Raw genomic sequence first — 21220 nt, forward strand, 5'->3', positions numbered from 1 at the left:
TGTGACTTAGAGGTGACTCCCTTCTTGATAGGCAGCGGCCTAGTTGTGCCTGGAAGGAATTCCACCTCCCACACAGCTTATTTCATAGGTTCTTGTCATGGTGTGCCTAACATCCAACTCCCACACCCTCAGAAAGCTGGCGGCAGCTGCGTTTGACTGCTCACAGATCCCCACATTTCCCAGCAACCGAATCATCTAGGGGCAAACTGAGTAAGGCAGAGGCTGGTCCCCAGGTTCAGTTTGCCTCAGCTCAAGGGGAAACAACATAATGAAAAAGAGCATTTGCAAATAATAATGTATTACTGCAATAATATCTTCATTAGATACTTTCATGAAATTAAAGTATTGCTTAGAAAGTAATTCATAGTAATAGTATTTATAATCACATTGAAGAGGGAAGGAACAGAGACAAGTTTGTCTTCTTTAGGTTAGATATAAGGAAATAGATCTTTACTGTGAGGGTGGTGAGGCCCTGGCACAGGTTGCCCAGAGAAGCTGCGGCTGCCCCATCCCTGGCAGTGTTCAAAGCCAGGTTGGACGGGGCTTGGAGCAACCTGGTCTAATGGAAGGTGTCCCTGCCCATGGCAGGGGGGCTGGAACTAGATGATCTTCAAGGTCCGTTCCAACCCAAACGGTTCTGAGATTGTGGCCCTTTCTACTTGCCAGCAGTGCAAAGGGCTAGGGCCAAGGGGATGTAATATTTTAAATACACACCTACCCTCCTCTGCATATTTCAGTTCAGGGTATCTACCTCTGACAGATTTTTCAGTGTAGTCCTGTAGTAACTTCTGGCATAATGGCATTTTCCTAAGTAAGCACAAGTTCTAATGGATCAAAAAAGACAAAAATAAACTGGAAACAAATTGAAAAAATGTGCACCTTGTATTTTTTAGGATTTTTTAAAGACAGAACTCAAGACAACAAAACATGTACTGTAAATAGTAGGCACCATAATCAATATGAGCCACCAATATTTAAACTTGATTCAGGCCACATCCAGAACTTCTCTCTTATTTACAAATATTTAACTTAAATACAACATTAAGGATTTCATTACATACAAAGTAAGAAAAGAATACTATACAACTGGGAAAGATACAGTATTTCGTTTATAGTTACACTACATATAAGCTGAGCGGTACGGGGGGGGTTCATGTTTTTATGATACCTTCAAGAAAATCCTTCTCCACCATTTCTTCTATCTTTTGTCTTGCTTTGCTGGAGGGTTTAAGGTTCTCCATTTTTATGTCCTTAGTTGGAAAACAGTTGGGGTAAAGGACAGGGCTCCCTGAGTGTCCAACACATCTGCTTGTGACTTTGCTGTTAAAAACCTGGCTGAGTACATTGAAGAAAGGCAAAAGTTGCTCAATGCTGCGAACAGTGTAGATGGTTAAAAGCAGGTGGCCTGGTTCCCAGCTTAGTGTTTTCCCTGAGCTGTCGTCCTCTGGGTTTTTCTGTAAATACAAATAATTGGGAAATAATACAGGACAAAAAAGCACAGGGAAAAATAACACTGATTGCACTGCCTCAGCCCAGGGCTGCCCTTGGCACCTGCCACACTTCCCCACAGCGATGCTCCTGGTGCAGCTCCTGATGCTGGCTAACGCCAACAGGCTGAGCTGGCCATAGCCAGTGGCTATGTGGGGCTGTGGCTGTGTGGGGAAGTTGTGTCCTCCTGCTGTTTCTTCCCACAGCAGGCTGGTCTCTGATCACTCACACTTCACCCTAGTGCAGTGTTTGTGACAATAAACCCCAGAGGAAGTTAAAACAGAAATGAAGCATTTTCACTTTCAAGCTGGAGTTCAGAGTTTTCAGTATCTTTTAGTACCAGAAATAACACACATGGAGGCTCTGAGCAAACTCAAGTTGTCCTCAGAGGAAAATGGTTCAGTTAACTCATTGTGTGTTCTCAGATGACCTCAGTTACACACTTTCCATTTCATGGAGGAATTTCAAGGGAGAGAATTTCAGGAACCCCATCAGCAAAGGCAGCAGTCACACACCAGATGCTCTCAGGCAGTGTCAGCACACTGCTGTGACCCTGTTTAGGGTTGCCTTAAGTATGTGTGAACTAAAACAACTGAGCACTAACATCCAACTTCTTGTAACTGTACTCTTCATTCATTTCCTTTTGTTCTTTGAGTCAAAAAGATATTAAAATCTAGACAATAAGATGGTATCACCACCAGAAACACCTTGTTTGGTCTGTTACTGACAAACGAGTTGGGAAAGCTGTTACTGTGAACCAGAGTTCTAGTAATACTGGGTTTCATTCCATGAGGAAGGAGAAAAGAAGCACAAAGGCCACACCAAGGAGAGCCAAATCCTGATCCACCTCTGCTGAGGAAGGCATCCAAGGCCCCTACAGGTCCCAGAGAGCAGGCTTTGCATTAGAATATTTTAACCTGGTGGTTTGGCTCCCTGTCACAGAAGATTACTATTCTTGCTCTATGAGTTCCAGGAAAAGAAAGGCTCACAATGAACTAGAACAAAAGCAAGACTGAACTCTAACACAGAGCTGTTGATGCCTCCCGCTTTGAATGAAGCTACCAGTTTTCAAAGTTTCTCCTTTAAAAACATCATGTATGACTGAGAAGAAAGGCTTTTCAGGACTCGTTCTCTACCACACTTTGTATCACCCAGTGGTGAGCACAGAGTGCCTCCAGCATGCAGCAAGTGTCACTGTTCCACAGCACCAACTAAGTGGGCTGCAAATGCAAATACTAATTCTCCCTCTGAACAACAAAATATAATCTGCCCAAGCCATTTCATCAGGACAGGATCTGCTAAGCAAACACCACTAACTCCTCAGATACTTGACAGTTATTTTGGCAGAGACCCACTAGGGATTGTGCTTTTCACACCTGCTATTTGGCAAAAATTAGTACTTAATTTTGCAATGACTTGCAATCATAATTCTTCTTAGAACTAACATTAACTTTTTGTAATATATTTCACATGGGAAACCAACTTAACATTTTAAGGTTATCTACAAAATTAAGGGCCCTCATAATTTTTTCACTTCAAAAGTCTCTCAACTTTGTCTCCTACCATAAGACTGATCTCTCAGTTCTTCATGAAAGCTAAATACTGCCCAGGGCCTTGAGGTGATGGTAGTTATTATGGCAAGTTTGTTTCACAACTCAAGCATCAAAGGCCACCCTCACCTGATGCTTGGCCATCTCCATTCCCTCCAAAACCACCGTCTTAAAGTCCTCCTGTTTGTCCTGTGGAAGGAAAGAGGAGAACTTTCAGACTGCATTTCATATACCAAAATCATACGTTGCCGTGAAGGCCGTGCGGTTGCTTGGTTGGGTGCTGGGTTTCAGCTGGGAAAATCACCTGTCCCCAGAGAGTCCATGGCCCAGAAATGGCAGACTCTGGAGCTTGTGTGGCCAAGCCACTATTTGACAATAACAGCACTGCCAGTTTGTTCCTCTGTTTATTGCCAGTAGTGCTGAAGGAGGTTTTTAAGCACTTTTCCTCCAGACAACAGAGCCTGAGCAACACCATACTGGCATGAATCTAAGCATTAGTCAGTGCCCTCAAGGAAAACTAAGACCCACTGGAACATTTTGCTCAGAAAGTTATTTCTAAGAAAAACCCACAGCTATATGCAACAGTATTCTCCTCTACACAAAGAAAAAATGGCCTGGAAGTCAATATTCATTACCTCATGTTTACCCCCTCATCATACCCCTAGATATGGTTCACAGTGTGCAACTGCTGCCGTGACTAGGGGGTTCCAGAAATTCCAGGAAATTCTCTGTTATTGAAGCATACTGTGGAAGTCCTGACTTCAGATATCTATCTCAACACACATTACTTACCAGCTTGCATATTTTATACATCACATGTAATTTGTAATTAGAATCATAGAATAGTTAGGGTTGGAAAGGACCTTAAGATCATCTAGTTTCAACCCCCCTGCCCTGGGCAGGGACACCCCACACTAAACCATGTCACCCAAGGTCTCATTCAACCTGGCCTTGAACACCGCCAAGGATGGAGCATTCACAACCTCCCTGGGCAACCCATTCCAGTGCCTCACCACTCTCTCAGTAAAGAATTTGTTCCTTATATCCAACCTAAACTTCCCCTGTTTAAGTTTGAACCCATTACCCCTTGTCCTGTCACTACAGTCCCTGATGAATAGTCCCTCCCCAGCATCCTTGTAGGCCCCCCTCAGATACTGGAAGGCTGCTATGAGGTCTTCATGCAGAGAGATTGTTTGGAGTGTGACAGCTTTCTAACAGGTATGACAGCACACCACAGTGAACAGCAGGGTTAGAGGCTGTGTCTGACTAGCAGTCAGTTAAAATTGGTTATTCCTCTATATATGCGAGAAATTTAGTCCCATCTTCATGGTTCCAAAACAATTAAATGAGGAATGCAGATGTGCTTCAGATTCTTGTTTTATCCCCTGTAGTTCTCAGCCTTGCTTGGATAGTTCAGATCTGCCTACAACTGTTATCCCTAAATTTTATGTAGCCACTTATATCAGTAGTTTCTTTAGTCAATAAAGACATTAGAGATTGTAAATTCAGCAGCTACAGTAATCTGTCAGTGCTACAGCCCTGAAAATGCAGTCTGTTTGGAGGGAAACCCAAGAATGTAGCTTCAAAGCTGCCCACCCAGTAACCTTTCCTGGTAAAAGCGCCTGCCGAGGGGGGCTCTGTTCTCACAGCAGGAACAACAAAGTAGCTGACAATGTTCTGACTTTCTGGCAGAAGAAGGGACAGGGCTTGGCCAGCTCCTGCCAGGTTCATTACTGTATCAGGCCCCACCCCACCAAAACTAGGGCTTAAAATACCTCATTCACCAACATAATGACAACTCTAATTCCACTCCCACCCTACAAACTGAAGTCAAGATTCTCTCAGAACCATTTCTACTGCTCTCTGCCTTCACTTCATCATGACTGCTTCAGAGAAGAAACAGCCCTCCCTGGCCCTGCAGAGCCTCAAAATTCTTGGTTCTGTTACGTTTAGTTTAATGTTTATGTTATGTTTAATGTTTTATGCAAGTTTTCTGAATGTTTAAATGTGATTATTATTAACAAAACTGCTTTTCTACTTTTAAAGGTTGTTATACTAGTACCTACATATACGACTGGCTATCTGAAAGTGATTTTGTGTTACATATATTAGACAGTGAAGCATATTTTACTTTTCTCTCAAATAATACTAATAATACTTTTAATTGGCAACTCCAAAGCCACTGATCATAGTCTTCTATTTGACCATACAAGGTTTGGGGTCTTTTGGTTGGTTGGTTTTTTTTTTTTTTGCTTATATACTTGGCAGTCCTGGGGTAATGGTTGGATTTTGTGATCTTAAAGGTCTTTTCCAACCTAGCTGATTCTATGATTGTGTGATTTTTTTCCTGATGCTGACTTGCGATTACTGCAGTGGGAATCTCCCACACCAGATAAACTCTTTTCCATTCTCCATCGTTCAAGAAAATATCCAAAACGAAGAAGCAGTGCTGTAAGTTCCTGTACATGAAAGTTCTCAATGAAAAGCAGAATTGGAAGAAAGCAACGTACCTTTGCTTTTTTGCGCAGCAGTTTTGCTAGACGCACCACATATGGTTTGAATTCCCTCTGATGTGTTCCCTGTCTTCTTACTTCCAAGCCTGAATCATCCGACGCTTCCGGAATAAAAGCCCAACGATACCTGTCATAACACAAGCAGACGCTATCCTTACTGAATATGCAAGTTTTTCTTCTAGATCAAAAAATATGAGTGGAAGAGGAAATCTAGTTAAGTATCAAAGAAAAGAGAGGGGGGAAGTGCAGGGGAAAGACACACACATGATCAAAACCCATCCCCACAAGAAAAAATCCGACAAGAAAGAATAGGAGAGGCACATTCTGAAAAGCAGGAGGTGAAATGTCCAAGACCGTAGCACTGTTGATTTCCTTTAGAGTTTCTTTGAAGTATTTAAGGATGTTAAGAGTAAGACAAGGATGTGAAGCTAAAACAAGTAATATTCACATCTTCATTGTGTGCAGGAGAACTGGAGGCAATTTTGAATTATAAAATATGTAAGTTACATAGAACGTTTTGCTGTGTATTTGCAATGCTTATGTAACAAAAAAACTTTCTCAATATACTTTGCTGCTAATAGAAACTCATTTATTTTACCTATTCATAGGCCAACAAGCCCAAATGCACCATTCCATCCCCTCCCATCCCCTTCAAGGCAGCAATCCACAGTAATGACCTAAATAAAACTAGGTTGGCTAATAAGGGGGATTAGGACAGCTTGGAGAACTGAATAGGAAGTATTAGCCAAATCCCCAGAAAATAAAATAAATGAAGGAACCCTTAAGATTAGCTTTAGATTTAGAAATAATATAGGGCACAGACACAGTGCATGCCAGTCCTTCCACCCTCTAGTGCACAGGAGCATCTCTTAAGTAACAGGATAATCAGAGGTGACCAAAAGCCTACAGAGCTGTGCCAGGGCAGCAGCTCTCACACGGTCACCACTGCAGCGAAAATGAACAGACAAGCCACCTTCTTTTGACCTTGGTGGTCTCTCATTTCCATGGTCTTCAGCAAATGACAATTGTTTTACACCTTTTTTTTTCCCCCTACAGAGCAGGATTGCAGAGGCACTGAGGAAGCAGTGGGCACACATAAACATGACTGACCAAGGAAAAATCTATGGGGTCCCCTTCACAAGCAGGTTTGTTGCAACATCTTTCAGATCATGCAGGAGTAATTTAAGTGAGTCACGCTGAGATGACATACAGTCCTCTGATCTCATGCGTTAGTCACTGAGACCTGTGGGTGTATTTTGACTTCTTAGACATTACTGCAACTAAATACTTGAAAAATAAGATACTTGAATAAATCACTATTACTGATTAGCTAGCAAGTATGGAGAATCTCTTGCCACATGCTAAATCAAACCAGCTTGAACTCATTTGATGGGCAGCATCATTTGCTCTGAGGGCCACTTTGACACTGGGAGGGAGTGAACTGTGGGCTGGCCTGGGTGAAGGCCAGAAAAAGAAAAGAAATAGGAAGACTTCTTATATACTAGAATTTTACCAAGAGGCATGGAGAAACATCTAAGAACTTAAATGACAGTGTCTTCTACTTACATCTGAAACTGAGGCAGGTTTTCAGATGGTAAAGCCAGGGCCAAGTCCAGAAATTTGCAAGCAGACAAGTAGAGGTTCAGCCATCTCTGACTGTTGTAGGATGTGGAGAAACCATTGCCGCCTGTGTACGTCGTCTCCAGACCAGCAACAGATGGACCAGAAGTTCTAAAATAAATGACAGCAGGCAGGTGAGTCACAAGAGCCTTTTCCATTATGGGCACTTCATCTTTCTTACTTGCCTTTATGAACACCCAACCCTTTATTTACCAACTTAATCCTGAATCCATAAATCAAAGCAGAACTTTAAAATTGACAGTCATGTTGATATTACTTTGTTTTAGGGAAAAAATTCTTCAGAAAAACAAAGAGAATCTAAGAAAAAAGTGAGGAACAAGACTTGGGCAATTAACTCCTCCTATCCTTTTGAGAAGTCTGATTCTACTGCTAGCATTGACTGAAATTGGATCTTACTGTGCAGAAGGTAGATGGGATAGAAATGGACAATAAAACAAAAATTATCTACCTCATCTTTATGTCTAACACTAGAAGAAACCACATTTTTATTCAGACAAAGAAAAAAGTGCATCAGTCTCATTCTAAATAAGTGTATGATACAGAAAAGTTATGAAGTCATACTATGCATATGCTAATTGCAGAAGCAGTGTCATTTTAGCCAGGAAGACACTGTAAGAACTAACATACCTGTACTGGATAATATATCTTCCTTATTTATGAGCAATCTGACAGTGGAATTTTTTTGTTTTGTCCTGAACAGTATGTCTCTGGTACTGCAGCCGGACTGAACTACCCTTTGTCTTTCTTATTTGAGCTTGCCAATTCTAAGGCAAATTATACTGAAGGATGACTCATCATACCTGCCCATCAGCATGCCAGCAGACTGTTATCAAGTTAAACAAGTAGGAAGTTTGTAAGTTTACCTGGAAATGTCTTCATCAGCAGTGAGCTCCTGTTCCATCAGTAAAAACACTTGTACCTAAAGATCAAATGCTACATTTTAATACTATTTTTTATGGACTGTGACTCATGAAAATTCTGCAGGGATGTTTGAGTAATAAACCTTAGAGGAACTGCTTGGAGCTTTATTTCCATTCCTGGATGATGAAATAACCCCCTTAAGTTAGTAGACACTTGTCATGGTTTAAGCCCAGGCCATAAATTAGAACCACGCAGTCTACTTCCCCCCACCCCTTCTTGCCCCCGCTCCTGGAGGGATGGGAAGGAGAATCAAAAGAATGCAACTCCCACGGGCTGAGATAAGAACAGTCCAGTAACTAAGGTATAACACAAACCACTACTGCTACCATCAATAATAATGATAAAGGAAATAACAAGGGAAGAGAATACAACACCTCACAGACCGGTACCTCACCCCCACCCAGCAGTGATCCAGCCCTTCTGGGAACTCTCAGTCACCTCCCCTGGGCATGATGTGCTGTGGTATGGAATACCTCTTTGGCTAGTTTGGGTCAGGTGTCCTGTGCCTGCTTCCTCCCGGCTTCCCCTCCTCCCTGGCAGAGCATGAGACTCACAAAGTCCTTGGTCAGGGTAAACATTCTGACCAGCAACTGAAAACATCGGCTTTATCACTATTATCCCCAGGCCGAAAGTCAAAACCACAGCACTGCACCAGCTACTAAGAAGGAGAAAAAGCGACTGCTGCTGCTAAACCAGGACAACACTGCACCCTAAAGCTCTTTCATGTCCTACACATAATCTGAGTAGCACAAGGGGCAAAAGAAACTGGATCTTTTATGACTAAGAAAACTCTTGGAGACTTTTCCTCTCCACTACTGGGGAAAAGTTGAGTTGAGCCTTGTATAAATCTAGTTACAAAATTTCAGCCACAATGTGATCTGAATGACCATCAAATGCCAATACAACATGGATTCTGACTCCTCCTTTATCTGGGTTCTCATCCTCATTGGTGGAGAAAAAAACCTGAATGATCAGGCAAATAGCAAGGGGGAACACTGAATGGATCATGAGTGTGAATGGTGAAGAAGGCACACATATGTAGGCAGAAATTGAAGTAGAAGTGAGTAGGAAACAATGAGTGCAAATGCAAATTTAATTCAGGAGACATTTGAACTCACCAGTTCAGTGATCATAGTTGGCCAAAGAGAAGTAAGGTGCTGTGGAGACATTCGCAAAAGCAATACTCTGAAAAACAGGAACACTTGGGAATGAAGGGTGGGCACCTGCGGCAAACGGAGACTTTCTACCAGCCTTTCTGAAACAAAAAGCCAAGAAGTTTTCCTCAGTTCAGAGTAATTCCAACTCACATTTTCTCCTTCCCTCATTTATTCTCCATTTTTACATTATTTTAAGTATCTGCCATGTTACTGTTTCAGTACTTTGCTACAGCTTTATTCTGTCAACATAAAAAAAATAACCATTTTCACCAAGCAGAGAACAAAAGCAAGAAACCTCAAACCAGTGCAGTTGCACATTTTGATTAAAGTTCTCCAAATAAATGCAGTGAGACATTCGGGAGTTTTGCTCATCTTACAGAGTTACGCTCATTATAAAAAGTGGAGTTAACAGATTCCAAACAATCTGACAACAGCCTGAACACTGAGGATATATTGTTACTATTAAAGGGCTGCATCATCATAGTACAGTGGGTACTACAGAGGGACAGTATGCTCTTATTTAATCATAACCACCTCACCTCTAAGCATTCAACACATACAGAGGCAGATACATAAGGAAATTTTTCAGTCAAACCAACACATGCACTTTGCAGTACAGACCAGTAAAACCACCCGATATCTTGAATATAGTAAACTCAGCTGCTGACTTAACTGAGGGAAAAACATAAAACTCCAAAGAATAAATCCAAGAACAAATGAAACAAGAAAGATGATGCAATTGACTTTCTATATGGAGGAAAAGACTAAAGTGTCCACATTGGTAGCACTAAAAGATAATACAGCTAGAAGCTGCTGCTGCAACTATTTGCATCATCTTGGAATAAAACCAAACAGCTCCCATTCCCAATCTCTTAAAGTAAAATGCCACTGGAAGTGGCATTCTTCAGTGATAATCAGGACAGATAAACATAATAGCAAAAAAGAAAACCAAAATCACCAGACAGAGAAGTCAAGAGTTCAAAACTTCAAAGTCAGCCCTTCCATTTATCCCTAGTTGATAGGTGTTTATACGTTGGACACTCATGTTGCAGGTACCCAAGCATATTGATCAAGGTATAAACTGACAGATCAGTGAAATAACCTGGATAAAAATCAACTGGCAATTAACAAAGTCTCTGTAGTTCGTAATCATCTAAGACGGAGAACATTCTAACCAAAACATACAGAAACTTTGCATCCAGCAGTGGAAACAGTACTGCACACTTATATTCCAGAGGACAAAATTACCTGCTATTACCCTGTCATACAAATATTCCTCAGTTCACAACAGAGTTCAGAAGTCCACTAAATGATGTATTTTTACTGACCTTGTATGTCTGGAAGGTATTTCTGGTATTGGTCTATCTCACTACTAAAAATTGCAAAAGCCAGCCTCTTCAGGAGCATAGCACGCTGTTCCAGCTCTGCTTCTCGATTAGCAAACAGATTGAGCGAACTGCTCTGAGCCACAGCCACTCGTGCTGAAAGAGAAAACACATAGTGTGGAGATGAACTTCAAAATTTCCCTTCTGTTTCACTGTAAGGCACAAATAACTCTTACTTCCTTTGCTTTAATGCAGCTCAAAAGCAGATATTAAGATGATGTATGTTCTGCAATTTGTATTTTTAACCACAGTAATTTAAAATGCATGTTGATTCAGGCTGGATGGGAGGAAAAAAGCTCTTTACAATGAGGGTGGTAAAATACTGGAACAGGTTGCTCAGAGAGGTGGTGGATGCACCATCCCTGGAGACATTTAAGACCAGGCTGGATGTGGTTCTGGGCAACCTGATCTAGTTGAAGATGTTCCTGCTCATTGCAGGGGGAGTTGGACTAGATGAACTTTGAAGGTCCCTTCCAACTCAAATTATTCTATGATTCTAAATCTTGTAAGTATACACAATAGTGCCTGGGTTTAGGGGCTTTTCAGAGGGAGTTTAGACTTCTTTTTTAAAACACATTTTGCAGGTACAGGTAGTCGGATGTTTAGAATGTACAGAATCAATTTTTTCTTAAGCAGAGTTAGTGTCAGATCTTTAAACAAGCAATCAAATAAACCCTCAATAAAAAATAACTCCACAAGCTCTGCTTAGTTGACTTAGCCATACAGGCAAAATTCACTGTGTGCGAGGATGGTCTCACATTCTCTCACTTCCAGTTATCTCATTTATGGATCTCCAGAAACAAGTAGTTGAAGAAAACATGAAAAACACTGAACGAACAGATTGAAATTAATGTTAAACAAATGTTTTTGGGATATTTTTCCCTTTTCTAATGTTTCCCATCAAGAAAAGCCACTACTACATCAATAAATACTTACTCATCAAATCTCTGAATGTAGTTTTATCATGTGTCATCAAATTATCCATAATTGCTCTCCAACTAAAAGAGGAAGATTGTACACAAATCAGAAGAAAAAAAGCAGGAATTTAAATACTTACAGAGCTTTTTCTGCTCTTCTAATACAGGCTAAGGCTTCCAATTGAAGCTTTCTAATACACACATACCATTAACTTGGTGCTATCTGATCTGAAACTATAACTACAATTTCAAACACCCTTCTCAAAGAAAATAATGGATGCCAACCAGAAGGACCCTGACAGGCTTGAGATGTGGGCCCAAGCTCAACATGGCCAAGTGCCATGTCCTGCACCTGGGTAAGGGCAATCCCAAGCATTAATACAGGCTGGGCAGAAAATTAATTGAGAGCAGCCTTGAGGAGAAGGACTGGGGGTATTAATGAATGAAGAAGTGAATATGAGCTGGCAATGTACACTTATAGCCCAGAAAGCCAACTGAGCTGCATCAAAAGAAGTGTGACCAGAAGGTTGAAGGAGTTGATTCTTCCCCTCTACTCTGCTCTCATGAGACCCCACCTGCTGTACTGCATTCAGCTCCCCAGAGCCCCCAGCATAAAAGGACATGGACATGTTGGAGCAAGTCCAGAGGAGGGCCACAAAGATGATCAGAGGGCTGGAGCATCTCTCCTGTGATGACTGGCGGAAAGAGTTTGAGTTGTTCAGCCTGGAGAAGAGAAGGCTCTGGGAGACCTTACAGCAACTTCCAGTACCTAAAGAGGGCCTGCATGAAAGCTGGAGAGGGACTTTTTACAAGGGCAGGTAGTGACAGGATAAGCAGAAATGGCTTTAAATTGAAAGAGGGGAGATTTAGGTTAGATATTAGGAAGAAATTTAGATTTGATATAAGGAAGAAATTCTTTACTGTTAGGGTGGTGAGGCACTGGAATGGGTTGCCCAGGGAGGTTGTGAATGCTCCATCCTTGGTGGTGTTCAAGGCCAGGCTGGATGAGGCCTTGGGTGGCATGGTTTAGTGTGAGGTGTCCCTGCCCATGGCAGGGGGGTTGGAACTAGATGATCTCAAGGTCCTTTCCAACCCTAACTATTCTATGATTCTGTGATTCTATGAAATTCTTTCCTGTGAGGTAGTGAGGCACTGGAACAGGTTGCCCAGAGAAGCTGTAGCTGCTCCAAACCATTCTGTGATTCTATAAAATGTCAATTATTTTTTCTCATAAAAAAAGTCCGTCTTGAAAGTGAAAAAAAATAGCTTGTGCATAGAAATACATCTTAGGTAAGCAAGTTTCACATTTCACATGGAATCTAAAACAGAGAACATCCTTCTATTTCCCTCAGCTGAGATCTGTTGGGAAATTTTGTTCTACATTATACATGCTCTTGTGTAATGGTATACATAAAATTTGTAACAGCTATCCATATGAGCAGGAAATAAAAAGTCTTACTGGTTAACACACGAAGCATCCATCTGGAAGAAACTGGAATCCATAAAAAGGTCAAATGCTTCCTTTTTCCATGCTCTCCTTGTATACTGATACCCACTAAGACTGCTTAATAACTGGACACAGGCTCGATAGCTGGATGCATTGTGAGCGCTAAGCAAAACAAACCAATAAAGAAAGTCAACATGAAACAATTTTGAATGGTTGCTTTGTAGAAAGACTGACAGATATCTAATGCTTGTCATGCCTGTTTCAACTTAAGTGTCACCCACCAAATTTCAGCTGGCTGTAGAGAGCTACGTCAATTCAATAAATTGTAAAAGATACCTGTGATTGCGGAGGTAGGGAACAACATAGTGCATAATATTTACAAGCAAAGGAATAACCCTCTCTTTTTCATCACTGTAGAAAACCATATCCAAGAGATGAGCCAAAACCTATAAAAGGAGAGAAAAATATGTTAGCATGCACTCACCAATTACTTTTTATCTAGTTATTCAGCTTTTTTTTTTTTTCTAATAGTATCTTTTACTGAATATTCAAGTTTATGATAGAAGTGATCAATTTTCAGGTACTACACAAAATCCAGAGTATTAAGATCCCATCATTTTTAAAACCAAGGTAAAAACACAGAAGCATAAACTCCTGTACAAAGCATTCTACAGATAAAGATACAAACATAAAAATGATCAAAGATTGACTGCAATTATCAACATTAAATAACACATACCACTAATAATACACAAAGGCTGCCACCAAAAAAGTTTCCCACACTACACATCTGAAAGGCCACACTTTACGCCTCATCCATCTCACTGAATCTTTATAGCTGGCTTAGTCACAAAAAGTTTTATATATTGTTACATGACAGGACCCAGAATCCAGGTCACATCAGTGTTTCCCATCACATCTTTTTCCCTAAGCTTCTAGTCCAAAGCTTTTCACAATGCAAAAGTTTATTATAAGGCAGTATTTATTACATCTGAAGAGACATTTACCTCAGAAAGTAAGGTCAATGCATGGACACTATAAACAGATGGAGTAATGTTTGAAGTTTCCATTGCTGGAGACAACATATCTAAATGAAGATAATAAAAAAACATCCAAAGTTAGTTTTCTTAAGCCAATATCTGCCTTACAAGCATATTTTAATAGCATATATTTTGAAGAGATACAGACTTTGCCAGACACACTGTGCGTCGAGACCTCATAGCAGCCTTCCAGTATCTGAAGGGGGCCTACAAGGATGCTGGGGAGGGACTATTCATCAGGGACTGTAGTGACAGGACAAGGGGTAACGGGTTCAAACTTAAACAGGGGAAGTTTAGGTTGGATATAAGGAACAAATTCTTTACTGTAAGGGTGATGAGGCACTGGAATGGGTTGCCCAGAGAGGTTGTGAATGCTCCATCCTTGGCGGTGTTCAAGGCTAGGTTGGATGAGGCCTTGGGTGGCATGGTTTAGTGTGGGGTGTCCCTGCCCACGGCAGGGGGGTTGGAACTAGATGATCTTAAGGTCCTTTCCAACTCTAACTATTCTATGATTCTATGAAGACATGAATGCATGAACAAAACTGAAGCATTTTTAATGTATTCAAATATAGCAAAGCTGTCGTCTTTGTTCATTTTGGCTTGATAATTAATGTTTTGTTTAAAATAAAATGAAAATGAAACTACCTTCAACATCTGATTCTAAGTTGTTTCCATCAACCATAATCTTGGGGGAAGGCTTAACCTCTAAGTTTCGTCTTAGCCAAGTAGTCTGTTCCAAGGAAGAACCAGCAATTGCCCCAATGGCATCCACTATCTTGTGCGTTACGTCCTGGTATGAAAAAAAAACCAAGCATTGTAAGGACTTTGTGCAGAAGGACTGTATTTGTTGTCCTGACCCATTCTGTAGCAGTATGGAACTCCTTTCAAATCACTTCCATATTATCACTGATTAATAACTCCATAGAAAATTAGATCTTTTTCAACAGATTACAAATAGTATTAAGTAGAAGATACTAAAGAGCCATTTCAGACTACAGAACTGATGTATCATATAATTCTGGTACATTCAAGCATTTATTGTTCAATATTTTCAAAAGTGATATACATAAAATACATTTCTTACCTGGAGATCCCTTTGATCTTTCTTATTCTCCAGGCTTGGGTTTTTCATAATGAACTCATTAAGAACACTGAAAAAAGTAGATACAGATTTTTCTTCTCACAATACATTATTCAGTAACTTTAAGGCCTAGGGCAAATCTGGATATATTTATGTGCACAATACTTATTTACTAAACCTCGGTCACTGCTATTAACAATATTCTAGAAAACATCCTTTCAAGTTTAAGTTAATTTTGATCATACCCTAATAGTTTATCAAGAACATATTTTGCTAGACTATACACTAAAGTAACTTTAAAGACACTTTAATAGGGAAGATAAATTCCAGAAATTAAAGAAAATGGTCCTTGTAGGTTTATGAAGAAAATATAGTTAACGTTTATTTCTAACAATCCACAAACAGCTTTCATGCTGGGAATGAACCCTTTCTGTTGGCTGAAAATCTAAATATACCTAATAAATAGCCATTGTAGTTATTTTCAAACAAAAATCAGAAACTTCAGCCTACTGTTTGAAGAGCCTGAATTGCTCAAATAAACAGTAAAGTAAGATTGTGGCTTATATTGTATTATACTGTAAAAATTAATATACGTAACCATTCCTCAGCTCTACCACTCAAAAATAAGTGGCAGATATTTGAAAACATTCAAATGTCAAGTATGATTTCATACATTTACATTTGAGCTTATTTTGAAATTGCAAATATCAAGAGCACTTACCCAAGTATGAGAAATTGTCCTGGAGCTGGAAGACCAACCTGGATGGAATCTTTCAACAGAAGCAGCAGTGCTGCCCAGCTATCTACTAAGCTGGTCACTGGAATCCTAAAAGACAGAGATAGATGAAATGACAATAAAACCAGCATCTCCCTCAGGTATTCCCCATTTTCTTTCTATCTCACAATTCTCCTGTCAGATATTGTGAAATCCACATTCATATTGACTCTTTGGTTTTTCATTTAATATTAGGTGCAGACATCAAGTCATTAAGAAAAGGAAGAAGAACAGTGTACTCTAAAGACATGCTTTTCAGAACAAGGTTGGAGCGGTACTTATCAGTTACAGCATATTTAAAATCAGCTTTCTTTAAGCAGGGGCAGACTTCCTGCAGGATTTTCAGGTGAGGGAAGGTGATGTAGGAGGGAAGTCACAAAATAAATTACTTTTCTTCTTTATGACACCTACAGTTCAAAACCATTCTTTCCTCATGGTTTATATATATTTTATATATGGTTTATATGGAAGGTGAAGTTCCCGACAACTGGAAAAAGGGAAATATAACCCCCATTTTCAAGAAGGGGAAAATGGATGACCCGGGGAATTACAGAGCAGTCAGTCTCACCTCTGTGCCTGGCAAAATCTTGGAGCAGATTCTCCTGGAAGGCATGTTAAGGCACATGAAAAACAGGGAGGTGGTTGGTGACAGCCAGCATGGCTTCACTAAGGGGAAATCCTGCCTGACCAATTTGGTGGCCTTCTATGATGGGGCTACGAAACTGATGGACAGGGGCAGAGCAGTTGACGTCATCTACCTGGACTTGTGCAAAGCCTTCAACACTGTCCCACATGACATCCTTGTCTCTAAATTGGAGAGACATCAATTTGATGGGTGGACCACTCAGTGGATAAAGAACTTGCTGGACGGCCGCACACAAAGAGTTGTGGTCAATGGCTCGATGTCCGGGTGGAGACCGGTAACAAGTGGTGTCCCTCAGGGATGGGTGTTGGGACCAGTCTTGTTCAATATCTTTGTCGCTGACATGGACAGTGGGATTCAGTGCACCCTCAGCAAGATTGCCAATGACACCAAGCTGTGTGGTTCGGTTGATACTCTAGAGGGAAGGAATGCCATCCAGAGGGACCTCGACACGCTTGTGAGGTGGGCTGATGCCAACCTTATGAAGTTTAACCATGCCAAGTGCAAGGTCCTACACCTGTGTAGGAGCAATCCCAGGCACAGCTACAGGTTGGGCAGAGAAGAGATTCAGAGCAGCCCTGCAGAGAAGGACTTGGGGGTGTTGGTCGATGAGAAAATGAACATGAGCCGGCTTCAGTGTGCGCTCACAGCCCAGAAAGCCAACCGTATCCTGGGCTGCATCAAAAGGAGTGTGACCAGCAGGTCAAAGGAGGTGATCCTGCCCCTTTACTCTGCTCTTGTGAGACCTCACTTGGAGTATTGTGTGCAGTTCTGGTGTCCTCAACATAAAAAGGACATGGAACTGTTGGAACAAGTCCAGAGGAGGGCCACGAGGATGATCAGGGGACTGGAGCACCTCCCATATGGAGACAGGCTGAGAAAGTTGGGTCTGTTCAGCCTGGAGAAGAGAAGGCTGCGTCGAGACCTCATAGCAGCCTTCCAGTATCTGAAGGGGGCCTACAAGGATGATGGGGAGGGACTATTCATCAGGACTGTAGTGACAGGACAAGGGGTAATGGGTTCAAACTTAAACAGGGGAAGTTTAGATTGGATCTAAGGAAGAAATTCTTTACTGAGAGGGTGGTGAGGCACTGGAATGGGTTGCCCAGGGAGGCTGTGAATGCTCCATCCTTGGCAGTGTTCAAGGCTAGGTTGGATGAGGCCTTGGGTGGCATGGTTTAGTGTGGGGTGTCCCTGCCCATGGCAGGGGGGTTGGAACTAGACGATCTTAAGGTGCTTTCCAACCCTAACTATTCTATGATCTATGATTCTATATTACACAGGCTATTTCTCATCCTAAGGATTATGAAAAGATGTAAAATATTCAAATTGACCATCTGTTTCTTGGTGACAGAAATATAATTTAACTTCTTGTCTTACCTTTGAGTATAAGCATAGAAAAACTGCAACATGCAGACTTCCAATGAAAGATGTTTCTAGAAAAAGATATGAAACCTATGTCACCAGGAAGAAGAAAGTGACTTTTTCTCCTCACTTTCCAGGGCAAAACTGATAATGCTATAATGTTATTGCAGTGTCTGAAGATACAGTTTTACTCATTTACAGGATATTACAACTGTCCATTCAGGCATCTCTATAAAAATATCTTTTTTATTCCCCCTTTTCCTATTTGAAAAAAAAAAAAACAAAAAAAAACCCAACCTGCTGCTATGGTAAGCACCTGTTCGCAAATGTAAGCAGTAAACAGGATTCTGGAATTGTTCAGTAAATGGTAATGACTGAAGGAGGTATGACTTCCCTTCAGAAGTTCACCCATCTATTAGATATTGTGAAAATTTTCCACATTGTACTGCTCAGCTTTGTGAATGAAGTTTCCACATCACCAGTGTTCTAAGCTTCAGTAAATCAATAGCACCTCTATAGTTTTCATACCTTGTCCTTTGCTATGGCTGGAGGCTGCTTCAGAACTTCTTTCACTGTTTGTATAACAGTCTCTGTTCTCATAACACTGATAGAGCGAACTAGCTCAACCAGTAGAAGTTGCTCTTCACCTGCTGTAGGAATAACCTAAAAGAATCAAACATATGCCACAGATTATCATCACAGACCAAAATTAAAGCAGCTGGCCTCATGGGATTGAAATGTTACTCACAGATCATCTAGAGACTTGGAATTACTTACTCTTTTTCTGAAGAATTCAGGAATATTATCCTATTCTAAAATTAACTGGTGGCTCCCTACATTACAGCTGCTAATTAGAATATAACTACTCTCCGTATTTCATACTATGTATTTTTTCACTGGAATGTCTCAATTTTCTCCTTCCTGCTGCTAAACAACTTGGAGGTATTACCAGTATTGGAAGTGACCACAGTAGTATAAACATACCTTTGTCCTGGAAGTATTTTTATTTTGCCTCCTTTCATTCCATACAAATGCAATGGCAGCCATGAAGTGAACACCATGATTCATTGAAATTGGACCCAAAAGTTCAAGAATCTGCTGCCTCAAATTCTGAAATATGGAAGCAGAACACATACACCTTTAGATAAGCATCTCAGCATTAAGTTCAAAACAGCTAGCTATAAACCCACACTTAGATGGTAATTATCACTAGCTTTTTATAAAAATGGAAGGATTCACTCAGAGTATTTTACATCTGATACTCTTCAATCATGTTGTTCATAACTAAGACAAGTGAAGATAAAATACACTTGTTAAATTTGCAAATGATAATGAAGTAGGAAGCAACTGATAGAAAGGTACAGAACTAAAAATAATCTGACAAACTCAAAAAGCATCCTAAAGAAAGATACTGCAATAAAATCTTGGTCTTTGCATGCAAAGGTAGGGATACACATTAGTGATTCAGGATGAGAAACTATTTAGATAGTGGTGCTAGAGAAAAAAAGCCTTGGGATTATAGTGAATTACAAACTCATCACAACAACTTTGCAAGGAAGGGGAAAAGAGCATTTCATAAACAGCAACACCTCATGAAAAGTATTAAATATTTCCCCTGAGGGAAGACAGCATATACTGTGTCCAATTTGGACACCTTACTTCGGGAAATGTACCACAAACTGCCAGAACTCAAACTACAAAAAGAAAGATAAGTGCTATGGACTATGACCTACAACAAGGGACAGAAATGGGTTTGTATACAGTCAGGAGAAAATCATTAAGTTGAAATGTAACAGTTATCAAATATGTATAAGGTAATTAGGAAGAAGAAAGGAAGACGATGCTCATGTCTGCCACAAACAGTAATGGACTTGCTTTGTGGCAAGCAAGATAAAAGTTTAAGAAGTAGGAGTGGTGGAGAAGTCCTAAAAGAAAGAACACGATAATCTGGGAGACTGTAATATTCACTGTTGAAAATCTTCATAATGGGTTTTTTTAGGCATGTCAGAAGTTATTTAGGTATGTCAGAAGTTATTTAGGTACACGTAGGTCAGAAAATGCATTTCCTGAGCATTGTCTTGACCTGTATTCTATGATAGGAAGACTTCAGACAAAAATGCACTTTATCTGTTTTCTGAAAGCCATTTTTAACTTGATCAGAGATATTTCAGTAGGAATTGTCTAAGCTTACAAGAAACTGCTATACATGATCCCAGAGCTTGCCTATACACTTTATGCACTTGCCAAGCACGGCTGCCAAAGCAACCTAGTTGTAGTGAAGCTTAAAAAGCTTCTTTTTACTTTAGACACACAATGCTGTAGAATTCCACAGTTTCATGTGTTTTAACCACATCCCTCAACTCCAAGGCAGCTAAAAAAAACATTACCTGAAAGCAACGAGGTGAAAAAGCAACGTAACCTATCCTGATACTACATCAAACAAGCTGAATCCAAATTGGACTTTTTCATATATAGGACATGTTGAATGCTTAATGAGTGGCTTTTTTTTTTTTTCCCCAAGATGGATTTCATTTTCTTTATAGAAAGAAAGAGGTGAGACATTGTTGTCTTGAATTGATATACATAAGTTGAAAAGCAGATTCAATGCCCATTTGTAAACCTGGTTTTGGTTAGATGAGTAGCTGAGAACAAAGGTATTAAAATTCAATTTACATTTAAGGCAATGGAATTGGATTTAGTTTGACAGAGGTATTAATGCACAACTTAAATGATAATATCTCTGATATTCTGACCTTTGTTGACCCAAGATTAATAGTGGTAATGGATGCAGCAGCAGCAGTTTTCTCTGAAGAATCTGCAAGGTGAAGGATGCTCCAGAGCAAAGTCACAGAAGACATGATCATATGCAAGATAGATAGGATTCCATTTCGTGCTTCAATCAAGTGCTTCTGATCTACGTTAACCAAAAGCTATTGGATTCAAAAGGGAGAGAGGAGTAAAAGCATTAAATATCTCTATAAAATAGTGTAAATTTAGACTTAATGGTCATGGAAGCTTTCAACCTTAACAAATTTTTGAAACATTTTTTCCATAATTCTTACAGTATGTACAGGTCTGAGTCTATTAAAAATAATAGTTACAGAATCTTTTGAATCAATTGTACAATATCAAATGTATTCTGAACATGTGAGGCCTCATGTTTATAGCAATCAATTTTGTATCATTTGCCTATCTATACCTTTGCAAAACAATTTTAAAATTTTAAGTGTAACTAATACTCTAGGCAAAATTATTTATTTGCACAGATAATAAGTACTTTTCAGTTACTTTTAAATG

General features: G+C 40.1%; 1 protein-coding gene across 10 annotated transcripts in view; it reads right to left on the reverse strand.

Annotated features, from left to right (window-relative positions):
* The window catches only part of DOP1A (DOP1 leucine zipper like protein A), a 70450-nt gene that overhangs the window by 2828 nt on the left and 46402 nt on the right, over positions 1 to 21220 (reverse strand). For 4 of the 10 annotated variants that reach the window (XM_080615389.1, XM_080615385.1, XM_080615382.1 and 1 more), the window contains 18 exons: positions 20677 to 20853; positions 18908 to 19033; positions 18452 to 18586; positions 17939 to 17994; positions 15862 to 15966; positions 15144 to 15210; positions 14705 to 14849; positions 14027 to 14106; positions 13356 to 13465; positions 13032 to 13181; positions 11592 to 11653; positions 10599 to 10751; positions 9232 to 9368; positions 8056 to 8111; positions 7118 to 7282; positions 5549 to 5678; positions 3168 to 3227; positions 850 to 1454 (listed from right to left, as the gene is read on the reverse strand). In XM_080615389.1, the coding sequence (XP_080471515.1) occupies positions 1152 to 1454; positions 3168 to 3227; positions 5549 to 5678; positions 7118 to 7282; positions 8056 to 8111; positions 9232 to 9368; positions 10599 to 10751; positions 11592 to 11653; positions 13032 to 13181; positions 13356 to 13465; positions 14027 to 14106; positions 14705 to 14849; positions 15144 to 15210; positions 15862 to 15966; positions 17939 to 17994; positions 18452 to 18586; positions 18908 to 19033; positions 20677 to 20853 (2217 nt within the window). In that variant the 3' untranslated portion in view covers positions 850 to 1151. Of the gene's footprint in view, positions 1 to 714; positions 825 to 849; positions 1455 to 3167; positions 3228 to 5548; positions 5679 to 7117; positions 7283 to 8055; positions 8112 to 9231; positions 9369 to 10598; positions 10752 to 11591; positions 11654 to 13031; positions 13182 to 13355; positions 13466 to 14026; positions 14107 to 14704; positions 14850 to 15143; positions 15211 to 15861; positions 15967 to 17938; positions 17995 to 18451; positions 18587 to 18907; positions 19034 to 20676; positions 20854 to 21220 lie in introns of those variants that run through there. The other 6 variants (XM_080615388.1, XM_080615383.1, XM_080615386.1 and 3 more) reach the window with 5 other exon arrangements.

The sequence above is a fragment of the Psittacula echo genome, assembly GCF_963264785.1.
Source record: "Psittacula echo genome assembly, chromosome: 4".
In the NCBI taxonomy this organism is placed as follows: domain Eukaryota; kingdom Metazoa; phylum Chordata; class Aves; order Psittaciformes; family Psittacidae; genus Psittacula; species Psittacula echo.